Below are 14,257 nucleotides of genomic sequence, written 5' to 3' on the forward strand. Positions count from 1 at the left end.
ATAGATAAATTGGGTTCTAAAAGTTGTTTTATAAGCCAAATTATTTTGGACTTGGAATGCATTTTATCAGGGTATGTTTCAAGGAACAAGGAGAGCTATAAAGCAGGAAATGGAAGTAATACTGTGGGAAATATTAAAGACATAATTTTTACTGCTTTGGAGGTTCTCAGAACTGGTTCTCGGAGTAATTGTGATATGAGGTGTCTACTCTGACATCCTTCCATTTCCCTGTTTGGGCATCTGTTTCTTTCTGTGTACCCTTTGCTTAATTCTGACCAGAGTCTTCCAGACCTCTTTGGATTGCCCTACCTGGTAAAGCAGAGTTAATTTCATGCTTGCCCTCTCAATCCTTCCACCCTCCCTCACCCACTGTGAGCCACGAGGGTGATGGCACCTGTTTGTGGCTCACAAGTCATTCTGTACATTTGCCAGATGTCTCTCTGTGGAGCTGGTGAATGAGAATTAGTAAGCTAATAAAGCTGTTTTGTAAATAGGACTCTTGTATGATAAATTGGAGACTAATAGGATAATATATTAATCAGAGTATTTTGTCATCTCCTCACTTTTCATTTCTAGAATCCTCAAGATGGTTTTAGCCGACTGAAACGCTGGATTATGATTGGTGATCATCATCAGTTACCTCCAGTCATTAAGAATATGGCCTTTCAGAAGTATTCAAATATGGAGCAGTCTCTGTTCACTCGCTTTGTCCGTGTTGGAGTTCCTACTGTGGACCTTGATGCTCAAGGGCGAGCCAGAGCAAGGTAAAGGAGCCTTAAGTATTCCCTGTTTAAGGACCCCTGTTCCATAATCCAAGTATTTGATAGCATATTCTGTAGAGACTCTAGTATTCCCAGCTGTCTAGGAACTTGGCATCTACAAATCTGAAAGTGCCTGTATTGCCTTTTGCGTGGTATGTGAACTAAGTTATTTCCTGCACTTCGTTCACTAAGGTTAATGTATGTGATTTGTGAACTGAGGGCTTCTTTTCTCTGTCACTTTCACTGTCTTTATGCCCCCATTAACTGTATGCCCCATATTAAGTGTAAGATACACAGTTAATATCATTTTGAAATCTAAAGCAAAAGGTAAACAAGGAAAACACACCAGTTCTTATTTGTATTGAGTATATAGGCCCCATCTCATAATTACCTCAAAATATTCCTCAAGTTACAGGCTCTTCCCTGATTTTTTTTCCTGGTTTTTTAATTTAAGGATTAAAGATAACATTTACCTCAGAGTACACAATAGAGCTTCATCTCTATAGTGTCATCAAGTCTTCTGACCTTTGGTTGCTTGAAGCAGGGAGGGAAAGTTGAAAAAGCATTATCGCTAAAACGATGAGAGCAAAATGGTTAACATAAGAATTAAAAGGAAGAGCACAGTTCCTTAGGAACCCCCTTATGTATATTAGAAGAAGATTTTACATTATTAATGTTTCCTGTTTGGGGTGGGATTTGTCTTTCGGAAGCTTGTGTAACCTCTACAACTGGCGATACAAGAATCTGGGAAACTTACCCCACGTACAGCTCTTGCCGGAGTTTAGTACAGCAAATGCCGGCTTGCTTTATGACTTCCAGCTCATCAATGTGGAAGATTTTCAAGGAGTGGGAGAGTCTGAACCTAATCCTTATTTTTATCAGGTAAGAAAAAACATAAAATTTTTAGGTTTATTTTGCATTTGCCTAGCTGAATTACTACCTAAATCAGTGATACCGAACCATTTGGCTAGCCATTGAAAAAAGGAAAACTAGGTCCCTACCTCATACACAACACAAAAATTTCAATTTCAGATAAAGATACATCAAAGAAAAGAAAGTATAAACACACTAGAAAGAAGAAAATACTGATGAATACGTAATGTTGGGATGAGAAAGGCCTTAAGCTCATTACCAAAAGTAGACGTCATAAAGAAAAATATTGATTGGAGACAAAATTTATTTTTAAGATTTAACAAATTGTGGATTTGAATTCTGAACATACATACAGAACTCCTATAAGTCACCTTTTAAAATAATCAACACCCAAACAGACAAAGGCAGTAAGGACAAGAATATTGTGTTTCACACAAAAAAAGAGATTCGTAGCAGCTATAAGTTACCGGACCGTATTTTCACCTCCAATAATACTCCGCATGGAGTTGGTTTGCGGAAATTCTATATTCATGCAATGCTAGTAGGAAAACAGTTTGGTGAACTGTCAGTATGTATTAAAAGCAGTGTTCTCACTCTAAGGAATTTATCCTAAAAAATTATTAGACAAGTTTGCAAAGACTTATATGCTAAAATATCTATCATATCTTTTTTCTTTTACTGCATAGTATTTTAGAAAAGAGAAATAACCTAAATATCAGTGGGGAGTAATTACATTATTACCTATTTCATATAATGAAATAATGAATTGGCATTAAGAATCCTAAGATTATAACTTTGTTCACTGACAGGGAAAATGTTTATGCTATATTAAATGAAAAAAAGTCAGGTTTCAAAATACGTTGTATAAGATCCCATTTTATTTTTATTTTTATTTATTTATTTTTTTTAAGTGATAGTAATTGTTTTTTAATGTTTATTTATTTTTGAGAGAGAGACAGAGCATGAGCAGGGGAGGGGCAGAGAGAGAGAGAGGGAGACACAGAAACCAAAGCAGGCTCCCGGCTCTGAGCTGCCAGCACAGAGCTTGACCCAGGGCTCCAACCCTTGAACCAATAGATCATGACCTGAGCCGAAGTCAGATGCTCAACCCACTGAGCCACTCAGGCGCCCCCCCCCCCATTTTATTTTTAAAGAGGATCAACAAAACATAGGAGTGTATACAGATAATCTATATTAAAGATCCAGTAGCATATACATCAAAAGATTTTACCTATGTTAGAGCTGATTAGATAAATGTAGTTACTATCAGTACAGACAACAGATTTACAGTCATGTAGCTTCTCTTCCCTCCTGTCTTCCAAAGAACTAGAAAAGTTAAATGAAAGAGGTAAATCAAGCTGTGAGTGTAACCCAGAATCAGAATATAAATGATTTTTCTGAAGGTCTTCCAGAATTTTCCTTTTGCCTTTACATGAAATCCAGCTTCTTGTCTTCCTCTTTTGATTTTCATGTTGTGTTTTATGTTCTCATTTTACTTTTTTCTGTCTTCTAATGCTTTTGATTTAGTCGCTACTGAACTGTACAAAGCTTTGGGTTCGCTTCCTCGCTTTCAGATTCAGCTTAGCATAAATGTAAGCCAGACTGACCAATTTGAGGCCGCATTCTCTTCTCACTTTAAAGTGGTCTGGTAGAGGTGGCAACCATAAGAAGAGACCAAACATAAAACACACAAGGAAATACTAAGGAAAAAGGAGAAAACATTGCACCCCAATTGAGAGTCCACCTCAGTACTATTAGATGCATATGCTATTATTAGACTGGATTTTTCTGCTGGCTTCTTAGATGGTTACCTTGCTCCTTTGTGTTACTATTTCATTCATACCTACAGTTGCAGTGTATTGTAGCAGAATATTATTATTGATCTTTATTATGATTGTGGTGGTCCCAGAAATATTAAGCCATTAAGTTGGTAACTTATTTTATGAGTATTCCATATATCACTGATATATTCCAAATATCAAAGAGAAATAATTACCATATACTCTTTATTTATCATTATTTTTTTTTTAATTTTTTTTTTTCAACGTTTATTTATTTTTGGGATAGAGAGAGACAGAGCATGAACAGGGGAGGGGCAGAGAGAGAGAGAGGGAGACACAGAATCAGAAACAGGCTCCAGGCTCTGAGCCATCAGCCCAGAGCCCGACGCGGGGCTCGAACTCACGGACCGCGAGATCGTCACCTGGCTGAAGTCGGACGCTCAACCGACTGCGCCACCCAGGCGCCCCTATTTATCATTATTAATCTAGGATAGAGTTATCCCTCAGTTTCACAGAAGGTGTTCAGTTATCCAAGTTAATGTCACTTCTTGAATTATAATAAATCAACAGTTGTGCCAGTTTGCCATTCTTTCTGTAAAACTGAAATGAAAGGAAATAAAGACATAATCTGTTTATGTTTACATTACAGAATCTTGGAGAAGCAGAATATGTAGTGGCACTTTTTATGTACATGTGTTTACTTGGTTACCCTGCTGACAAGATCAGTATTCTAACAACATATAATGGGCAAAAGCATCTTATTCGTGACATCATCAATAGACGATGTGGAAGCAATCCATTGATTGGAAGACCAAATAAGGTAATTTTATGAATATTATATGTTCTCTTATTCATCATGTTGGCAAGTGGAAAAATTTGTATTTATTATGAGTTATTTATATTGTTCTACTTTGTCTCTTTGCTATCTCCTTTCATGATGTGAGAAAATGAAATAATGGGAACTATAAATAATTCTTTGGCAGTCCTAGCTGAGATTGTTGTTGGTTTACTGTGAACTTCTGTCTCAACTATCACATTAAAGATTTTTGTTGGTGATAATCAGAAGTAAATGATCCTAAAACTTTTTGTTGGTAAAATGAAGGACAATGAAATGACATTATTTATGTACCGTTATAATAGAAATAGAAATTATAGAACTTTTTAGCAACATGGATGGAACTGGAGAGTGTTATGCTAAGTGAAATAAGCCATACAGAGAAAGACAGATACCATATGTTTTCACTCTTATATGGATCGTGAGAAACTTAACAGAAACCCATGGGGGAGGGGAAGGGAAAAAAAAAAAAAAAGAGGTTAGAGTGGGAGAGAGCCAAAGCATAAGAGACTCTTAAAAACAGAACAAACTGAGGGTTGATGGGGGGTGGGAGGGAGAGGAGGGTGGGTGATGGGTATTGAAGAGGGCATTTTTTGGGATGAGCACTGGGTGTTGTATGGAAACCAATTTGACAATAAATTTCATAAAAAAAACATTTTGACAAATTGCATTTCATCAAAATTGAAACCTTCAAAAAGGAAAAAAGAAATTATAGAACTTTTTATTTTGTTATTTTGCAAAGGTATAATTTGTACTGCTTTTTACTGTATGTGTGTGGGAGAGTGTTTTTTCTTGAGAATCAGAGAAGATTGTAAAGTACCATCAGACCTGACGATTATTTTTATACTTTTTAAGTTTTTTATGTGGCATGGAGTAATATCAAATAAATATGAAGACACTTGATTATATCAATAAAGGGCTGAAAGTTAAGGATAACAAATATATTATTAATGATGAAATTAAGAGCTTGGTTGTAAACATGGCTATATCAAAGTGCTCTCACTATTTCTTGGAAATCATCCAAGAGTAACAGGAAAATGGAAGGAGAAGACAAACTCCATTGTTAGGGAGATGACATAGATCAGGTGACCAAGAACAGAAAGAAAATGTGGGAAGAAGAGAATTTAGGGGACCAGTCTTGAAAGCACTTTCTGAAGGTGAGTGGCACACTCTGAAGTGTAAGAGCCACCTTCTTATTACTCAACAATAGATGTGGAAATTAGAAGTGTTCCTGGTCCCAGATTGGTTCAAAGAAGCCTTCATGTTCACCAAAAAGTAGACTTGTCTCTACAGCAGCAGAGGAAATGAGAACCTTCTGTTGTGAAAATGCAGCCTTTAGGAAACTGTCCAGCTCAACCCAGTTTAACCTCTTGCACATAGCTAATCCAAGAAACCCACTTATTCAGTGATGAAAGAGTCAGACAAAGGAACCTAGCACAAAGCATACTGACAAGACGTTTGCTTCAGATAACGTGTTGTCCTGGAACAGATGAAAACATCAAATACATATTTGGCAGTGGATTTTATTTTATTTTATTTTTTATTTTATTTTTTTTCAACGTTTTTATTTATTTTTGGGACAGAGAGAGACAGAGCATGAACGGGGGAGGGGCAGAAAGAGAGGGAGACACAGAATTGGAAACAGGCTCCAGGCTCTCAGCCATCAGCCCAGAGCCTGATGCGGGGCTCAAACTCCCGGACCGCGAGATCGTGACCTGACTGAAGTCGGACGCTTAACCGACTGCGCCACCCAGGCGCCCCGGCAGTGGATTTTAAAGTGCTTAATGAAGTAATCATTTCTGTGAGGGAAGGCTACAAAGCACAGAAATGGAAGAACTCGGGAAGAGATGAAATGTGAGCTGGAAGAAAATAAAACAAAAACCCAGAAATGGAGACAGTTGAAAAGAGTACAAGGACACACCGGCCACTCCATAAGGAATGTGGAGCATGGAAGTGAGAAACTAATAGCCTTGAAATACAGAGAGTTGAGAAGTAGAACATCGGTATCCGAGTCCTTTTATTATTTATAACACAAAAACTTAACTGAAATAATAGAAGAAAGTTACTCTTTCTCACACAAGAAGACAAAAATGGAATGGCTCCAGGGTTGGGTTACAGAAATGACTCCATCATGTCATCAAAGACCAAGATTCATTCCATCCTTCTGCTCTGCCATTCTCAGTGTGTGAACCCATTTCTCAGACAAGGTCTCCACATGGTCAGGTTGGGAACACATTTCCAGGGCTTATATCCACGTGTAAGAGCAAAGGACTTAAATCCAAAATATAAGAACTCCTGTGACAGTCATTGTTAAATAAAGACAACCCAATACAAAATTGGCAAATACAAAATTGGCAAATGAATAGGTACTTCATGCAGGAAGACATAGGAATGGCCCATAAGCACATGAAAAATGCTTACCATCATTCATTGTCAGGGAAATACAGATTAAAACTACAATGACACACCAAGTAGATTGGCTAAAATTGACGAGGTTGACAGTATACCAAGTGTCGGCAAGGATGTGGAGAAACTGGAACTCTGAATCTGGAACAGTGCTGGTGGATGTGTAAAGTGGCACAGCACCTTTGGAAAACATTTTGACATTTTCTCGTGAAGTTAAACATACACTTATCATACGACTCAGCAATTTCACTCCTAGATAGTCATTCAAGAGCAATGAAGACATGTTCACAAATATACATGAACTGCAGCTTTATTCAAGGTAGCCCCAAACCAAATGCAAACTGCTGCAGCCCCTGTGGAAAACAGTAAGGAGGTTCTTCATAAAATTAAAAATAGATCTACCCTGTGATCCAGCAATCGCACTACTGGGTATTTACCCAAAGAATATAAAAACACTATTTCGAAGGGATATACGCACTTAGGTACAATAGCCAAGATACGGAAGCAGCCAAAGTGTCCGTGGATTGATGATAAAGAAGATGTGTACACACACACACACACACACACACACACACACACACAGTGGAATATTGCCCATTAAAGAAATAATGAAATCCTGCCATTTGTAGCAACATGGTTGGAACTAGAGAGTACCATGCTAAGGGAAATAAGTCAGAGAAAGACAGACACCATATGATTTCATTCATGTGGAGTTTAAAAAACAAAACAAATGAGCAAAGGAGGGGGAAAAAAGAGTGACAAATTAAGAAACACTTCTAATTATAGAGAACAAACTAATGGTTACCGGAGGGGAGGAGGGTGAGGGAATGGGTTAAATAGGTGATAGGGATTAAGGAGTACTCTTGCAGTGGTGAGCACTGCATGATGTGTAGAATTCTGAAATCACTGTGCTGTACACCATTAAATCCTAAGTGAGCATGCTAGGTTATGTTGCTGGGCATCAAACTGGTATACCAGGTAATAAGATAAACAGGACCTGTGTCCATGGACTTGGGTCGTCTAGTGGGGGAAGACTGTTAATTCTACAGATAGTTACTTCGTTGTCAGCAGAGGTAAAGATGAGTGCTGTAAGTGTAAATAACATGGGGACATAGTCTAATCTGGTTCCTGAGATTTATTTCGTAGTGTTCATCAACTGTTTTTCTCAATTCCAAGTATATGATCACGTTTCTCTTGGGATTATTCTAATGATAAGATTTTTGTGCTGGCATATGATTTAAATGATCTCTCTAAAGTCTTGTTATGGTGCGTTTGAAAAGATACCATATTTTCCATTTTTTTTCTCCCTAGGTGACAACTGTTGACAGATTTCAAGGTCAACAGAATGATTATATTCTTCTTTCTCTAGTACGAACCAGGGCAGTGGGCCATCTGAGGTACATAAGGAAAAATGTTTATATTATTAAACTTTACTGTCTGCTTCAATTTTGAACTTCTGTAGCTAAGTGGCTTTAAATTTTTTTAAGTTTAAAGTATAATTAATTGGTATGGCAGCTTTTGGTTTGGCAGCTTTTTGTTGGAGTGTAACAATATCAGATTCTTTATATAGTTAACTATTGTCATTGCATCTGAATTTTTTGAATCTTTAATATATTTAGTACATTTACTTTTTAATCTTCAGTAGCAGAGACAGAATTTTATTATAAAATCTTAATATATGATGTTTTTTGGAAACAGTGTCAGAAATTAAAAGAGTTAAGAAGGTGGTAAAAATAGTCTTCAGAGTACATTTCTCATTGCATAGGATTTCTGACTTTTTCCTCACACAGTCTTTCAGCCTCACTGTTAGAGGATAAAGGAACCATTTGTTCTCCCAGGATTAAATTGTCAAAACAAACAATAATCTATTTTTATCATTTATTGTGATGTATTTATGTGCTACAGAATTATGGGAATAATACCTTCTTGTTACAAAGCAGCCATTTAGTTTTGTGTAAACTTTTATCTCATATGACTTAGTGGCAAAAACTATAATGAGAGTTCATTTTATTATTTTATTTGGTGGATATAAAGAAAAAATTCTCCAAGCTCTCATAATGTTGTTATTTAAGTCAAAATCTGCTTGGAGCTTAGCCCCGCTCATCAGGTTCCATTAGACTGATAACTTTTATGTAAGAGTAAACAAAGATGTAATTTTCAAGAAATTGTTTCAGAATTATTGCATTCTAAAATAGTTTGTTTTTGCTTATTTATAGCTACTGTCTAAATACGGCATCATCATGATTTACGTAATTAAAATGTCTCCAAAACTCACAGTATGAATACATGAATACTGCCTTGTTCAGTCTCCACCTTTTTTTTATTACTGTCTAGTGCTTTGGTCTTTTTCACATTCTTAAGACGTGACTTCTTGTACCATAATACTACTATAGCTACTTAGATCTTTTAATCAGCGCATTGGTCATGATACCCCCCTCACAAAAACAAAAACATGGAGGTCAGTGATAAAGCATTAACTTTACTTGGTTTAACTAGTCACACGACACTGATTAACTTAATGTTTATTCTATTAAGTTTTTAAGAAGCTTAACTTTTTATTGCTATAGCTGAACAGAAATAATGAGTGGAATATGTTAAAAAAAAAACAAAACAAGAAAACAAGCTGCATACTTATGTTATTAATCTTGAACTATGTTAATTAATTTTGTTTGTTTTCCAAAGGGATGTCCGTCGCTTGGTGGTGGCCATGTCTAGAGCCAGACTTGGATTGTATATCTTCGCAAGAGTATCCCTCTTCCAAAACTGTTTTGAGCTAACGCCAGCTTTTAGCCAGCTCACTGCCCGTCCACTTCATTTGCATATAATTCCAACAGAACCTTTCCCAACCAGTAGAAAGGTAGGACTCTTTCTTCCTTGTATAGAGCAGTGCTCTTTTACAGATGATCACAGTAGCTAGGAACATCATCACATAGATCATCCGATCACTGGTTTAGAGCGCTCCTTACACTGTGGAACTGAATTAGATTTTCTGCGCAAAATAACAATACATGCGAACATTGAGTACTCACTAGGTATCAGGCAGTGAGTTCTTTACATGCATGATCTCACTTCATCTAATAGTCCTTTTCAGTAAGGTTTCTTATTAACTCCATTTTACATATGAGGAAGCTAAGGGTTAGCAAAGTTAAGTAGTTTGGTCATGCATCTCATAGATGGAGAATCCAAGATTTGAAAACCCAGGCAGTGTAACTCCAGAATCCTCCTTGTTAATCACTGTACTGTACTGCCTCTCTTCAGCTTTTTAAGGAGAACTTAACTAATTACTTGATAACAGAGTAATAAATGGTTTAGCTCTTGGAGAACCCTTTCTTACCTACATTTTTGGAGAATATCGGAGGGAATAGCACATACACTTAACAAAGGACATGCTCAGAAATGTCATTGCCTCCTCATCGCTGCTACTGTTGTTAAACCCCTCATCTTTGCTCCCCTTTTCCACCCCCACCCCAAAAGGTGACCAGTCCCTTTAATTTCTGGTTTATGCTTCCTACATTCCTTTTGCATAAAGGAGCAAATAACCTGATTATTTTTTTATATTGTTTTCTTTCTTACATAAAGGTTAGCATACTCATTAATCTTTAGGTTGTGACTTTTGAGCTTTGCATTTTTCATTTAATGCAATGTCTTAGAGATCCATTTGGGTTTTAAATAAAGCTGTTTTCAATGTTCACAGTACACTTATTTGCCCCCCCTACTCCCCCTTTTGAAGAAAAGATTAAATGTTGTGTGTTTGTTTTATAATAAGGCTGAGTACTTTTTTTTTTTAACTGCATTTTTTTTTTTAAAGCAATATTTCTGTAGAGGAATAGAAGGATGAGGGTGGAATGATATGAGGGGGTGGAGTCATGTAAAGCCTTGAATGTCAGCCTCTGAAGTCTGGACACAATCCTATGGCTCTGAACTTCTCATTCTTTTGTGGGCTGATTATTAAACAGGCAGATTCCTAACACAAGGTCTGAGGCAGTCTTTTTATCCAAAGGCTGCAGGGACACACCTGGAGACACGTGGAGGAGATCAGGCAGTACCAATGAACAGAAGGCTTAAAAACTAGTGCCTTACCCAACACCATGGAGTCAAGCCCTTGGGGGACTACCTGAGAGCATCTCCCCACCTACTGCTCAAGAGATGAGTGTTGGAGGCGGCCGGGGCTGTGCCACTAGTGCTGCATCTCAGAAGAGGCAGCTTCCAGCAGAGCCACCAGAAAATAAGCAAACAAACAAAAACAAAACAAACAAAAAGCCTTCCATGTTGTAAAGGTAGTATTTCATAGTTGTAACAGCATGGCGGTCTTGGCACACAGAAGTGGTGACCATTGCAGAAAGTGACCATTATCAAAAGAACACCTACTTACATGTAATACTACCGTCCTGCTTAATTCTGAGAAATACCATTTAATACAATTTGTATTTCTGACGTTACATGCCTTAATTTGTTACTTGATGATAAAATTTTTTACCTTTATAGTCTTCTGAATTGCTTCTACAGTGAGAAAGGGTGAGACTTTATAAAATATTTTAGAGTTGACTATAAATAAGAAAGTTGTTCATCTTTATTCTAGGATGGTTTAGGAAGAAATGCACATTTTTTTTTTTATTGTCTTCATTCATGCTTTACCACTTTAGAGCAGTATTTCTCAGATTTTTGTGGGAAACGACTGCATCAGAATCACCTCATTCTGTGTCAGACCTACTGAATCTGGGATTCCCACAATTTAAGTCTCCCCCAAAGAGTTCTTAGATACCACAAAATTTGCACTTTAGACTAGCATTTGACCATATGCTTTATTAGGGAAAAATTTCTTGAATATTCACCCTTATGACTAACAAGTCTATATATTAAATACCAGTAATATTAGCTTCTTTTTAGAAAAACAAAAATAGGAAAAATAGGTTTAATATTTTTTTCTGAATAAAATTGAAAATTGCCTTTGTTGCATACAAAGTATTAGAGACAATACTTTAGACAATGTTGATTTTTCTTTCTATTCAACTGATCATTTATCTCTTACATTTATCTCTAATTAAACTCATGCATTTATCTCTAATTCTGCATGAATTAGACCAAAACTCATAAATTTTACTTACCAACCTGAAATTGTATTATAAGGTAGTAACTCTTAGCTTTCTTCTAGTCTCTTTTACTCAATTTAAATTGAATCACTTTCTCTTTCTGAAGTCCTTATTGGACTCTCACACTTAACATCTTTTTTTTTTTTTTAATCTTTTATTTATTTTTGAGAGAGAAGGGAGGACAGAAGATCTGAAGCAGGCTATTGCTGAGAGCAGCAAGCCTGATGTGGGGCTTGAACTCACAAACTGCAAAACCATGACCTGTGCCAAAGTTGGATGTTCAATCGACTGAGCCATCCAGGCGCCCCAGTCACTCACACTTGTTTCTTAATGTCCTGTGACTATTCTTGTCCTTCTTGTCCTTTTTTTTTTTTTTAAATAAGAGAAAACATGAGCGAGAGGCAAAGGGAGAGAGAGAATCCTAAGCTGGCTCCATAACCAGGGAGGAGCCCAACCTGGGGCTTGATCCCATGACCACAAGATTATGACCTGAATGGAAATCAAGAGTCAGACATTTGGGGCACCTGGGTGGCTCAGTTGGTTAAGCATCTGACTTCAGCTCAGGTTATGATCTCATGATTTGTGAGTTTGAGCCCTGCATTGGGCTCTGTGCTGACAGCTCAGAGCCTCAAGCCTGCTTCAGGTTCTGTCTGTCCCCCTCTCCCTGTCCCTCCCCCTTCACAGTCTGTCTCTCTCTCTCAAAAGTAAACATTAAAAAAAGAAAGAAAGAAAGAAAAGACAAAGAGTTGGACACTTAACCCATTGAGCCACCCAGGCACCCTGTCCTGTTACTGTTCTTATGTCCTCCAAACCCTAGTGCTTATACATAAGACATGGGCTTCTAGAATGTTCGCTTTTAGCATTTTAACTTTCTTTTTTTTTTTTTTTTTAAATTTTTTTTTTAACGTTTATTTATTTTTGAGACAGGGAGAGACAGAGCATGAATGGGGGAGGGGCAGAGAGAGAGGGAGACACAGAATCTGAAACAGGCTCCAGGCTCTGAGCTGTCAGCACAGAGCCCGATGCGGGGCTCGAACTCACAGACCGCGAGATCGTGACCTGAGCCGAAGTCGGCCGCTTAACCGACTGAGCCACCCAGGCGCCCCGCATATTAACTTTCTTACTGTACTTAACTTTCTTTTTGCCTTCTTCTAGAATGGAGAGAGGCCATCTCATGAAGTACAGATAATAAAGAATATGCCCCAGATGGCAAACTTTGTATATAACATGTACATGCATTTGATACAGACCACACATCATTATCATCAGGTGAGTTTTCTCAAAATTCAGTCTTATTTTTTTTGTTGTTGTAGAAAGAATCTTTGCCTTTGTAGATTATACCTTTAAAGTACTTGATTGCTGTGGGAAAACAGCTAAACCAAACAGGGTTGTTGTTATTCACGTAACATCCATTTATTTAATGTTTATTTATTTTGAGAGAGAGATTTAAAAACACCTTTATGTGGATAGAATTTGGCAAACAATAAGTTCTACATATTTAAGTATATAATTCGGTATGTTCTGACATATGTAAATACCTGTGAACCCATCACTGCAATCAAGATAACGAACATACTAATTATTTCCAGAAGGTTCCTAGTGCCCCTTGGTAACCCCTCTCATCTTTCACCGGTCCCTTTCCCACCTTCTCCAGGCCCCCAGGGATCGTCCTGTCAATCGGTATACTGTCATATCCTATTTATTGACAAATAATGTTCCATTGTATGGATGTACCAAGTGTACCCGTTGACCTGTTGCTGGACAGTTGGGTTCTTTCCAAGTCTGGCTATTACAAATAAAGCTGCTGTGAACATTCTTATACAAATCTTTGTATTTTCTTTTGGGTAAATTCCTTAGGAGTAGAATGGCTGAATAATGGAGTGAATATGTGTTCAACTTTTAAAAAAAATTTTTAAGTTTATTTGTTTATTTTGAGACAGAGAGCGTGAGTAGGGGAGGGGCAGAGAGAGAGGGAGAGGATCCCAAGCAGGCTCCATGCACAGAGCTTGACGCGAGGCTTGAACTCACCAACTGTGAGATCATGACCTGAGCTGAAATCAAGAGTCCAATGCTTAATCACCTAAGCCACCCAGGTGCCCCTGTGTGTCCAACTCTTTAAGAAACCGCCAATCTGTTTTTACAAAGTAGTTGCACCATATTGCCAGCAGCAGCGTGTGAGAGCTGTAGCTGCATATCTTCACCCACACTTGTCATGGTTGGCCTTTTTCATTGTAGCTGTTCTAAAGGGAAGGCTAAGCATGTGGAGCTGCTCCAGTGTTCTGGTAGAGTGAGACAGAAGCTTTGTACCATGCTGTTCCCTCTTGGCCGTGGTTTTGTCTGAAGGCTTGGTTCCTCCCCTCACATGGCTCCTTGATTAAAGTTGGCCCTTTCTTGAGCTGTTGTCAGTCAGTCCTAACGAGCCAGTGTTTTTGCAGAAGTGTTATAGCAGATATTTTTGCTTTTTAGCTTTTTTAAGCTTATCAATTTTTATATTATTTTCTTCTCTGAAGA

The 14,257-nt window shown here is 37.6% G+C and overlaps 1 protein-coding gene across 1 annotated transcript in view; it reads left to right on the plus strand.

Moving 5' to 3' along the window:
• The window catches only part of AQR (aquarius intron-binding spliceosomal factor), a 93,457-nt gene that overhangs the window by 77,162 nt on the left and 2,038 nt on the right, over positions 1-14,257 (plus strand). Inside the window, exons 29-34 of the mRNA XM_047862615.1 lie at positions 577-764; positions 1,472-1,643; positions 4,065-4,235; positions 7,968-8,053; positions 9,339-9,513; positions 12,902-13,015. Coding sequence (XP_047718571.1) covers positions 577-764; positions 1,472-1,643; positions 4,065-4,235; positions 7,968-8,053; positions 9,339-9,513; positions 12,902-13,015 — 906 coding nt within the window. The remainder of the gene's footprint in view (positions 1-576; positions 765-1,471; positions 1,644-4,064; positions 4,236-7,967; positions 8,054-9,338; positions 9,514-12,901; positions 13,016-14,257) is intronic.

This window comes from Prionailurus viverrinus, chromosome B3 (genome assembly GCF_022837055.1).
Source record: "Prionailurus viverrinus isolate Anna chromosome B3, UM_Priviv_1.0, whole genome shotgun sequence".
Classification (NCBI taxonomy): Eukaryota; Metazoa; Chordata; class Mammalia; order Carnivora; family Felidae; genus Prionailurus; species Prionailurus viverrinus.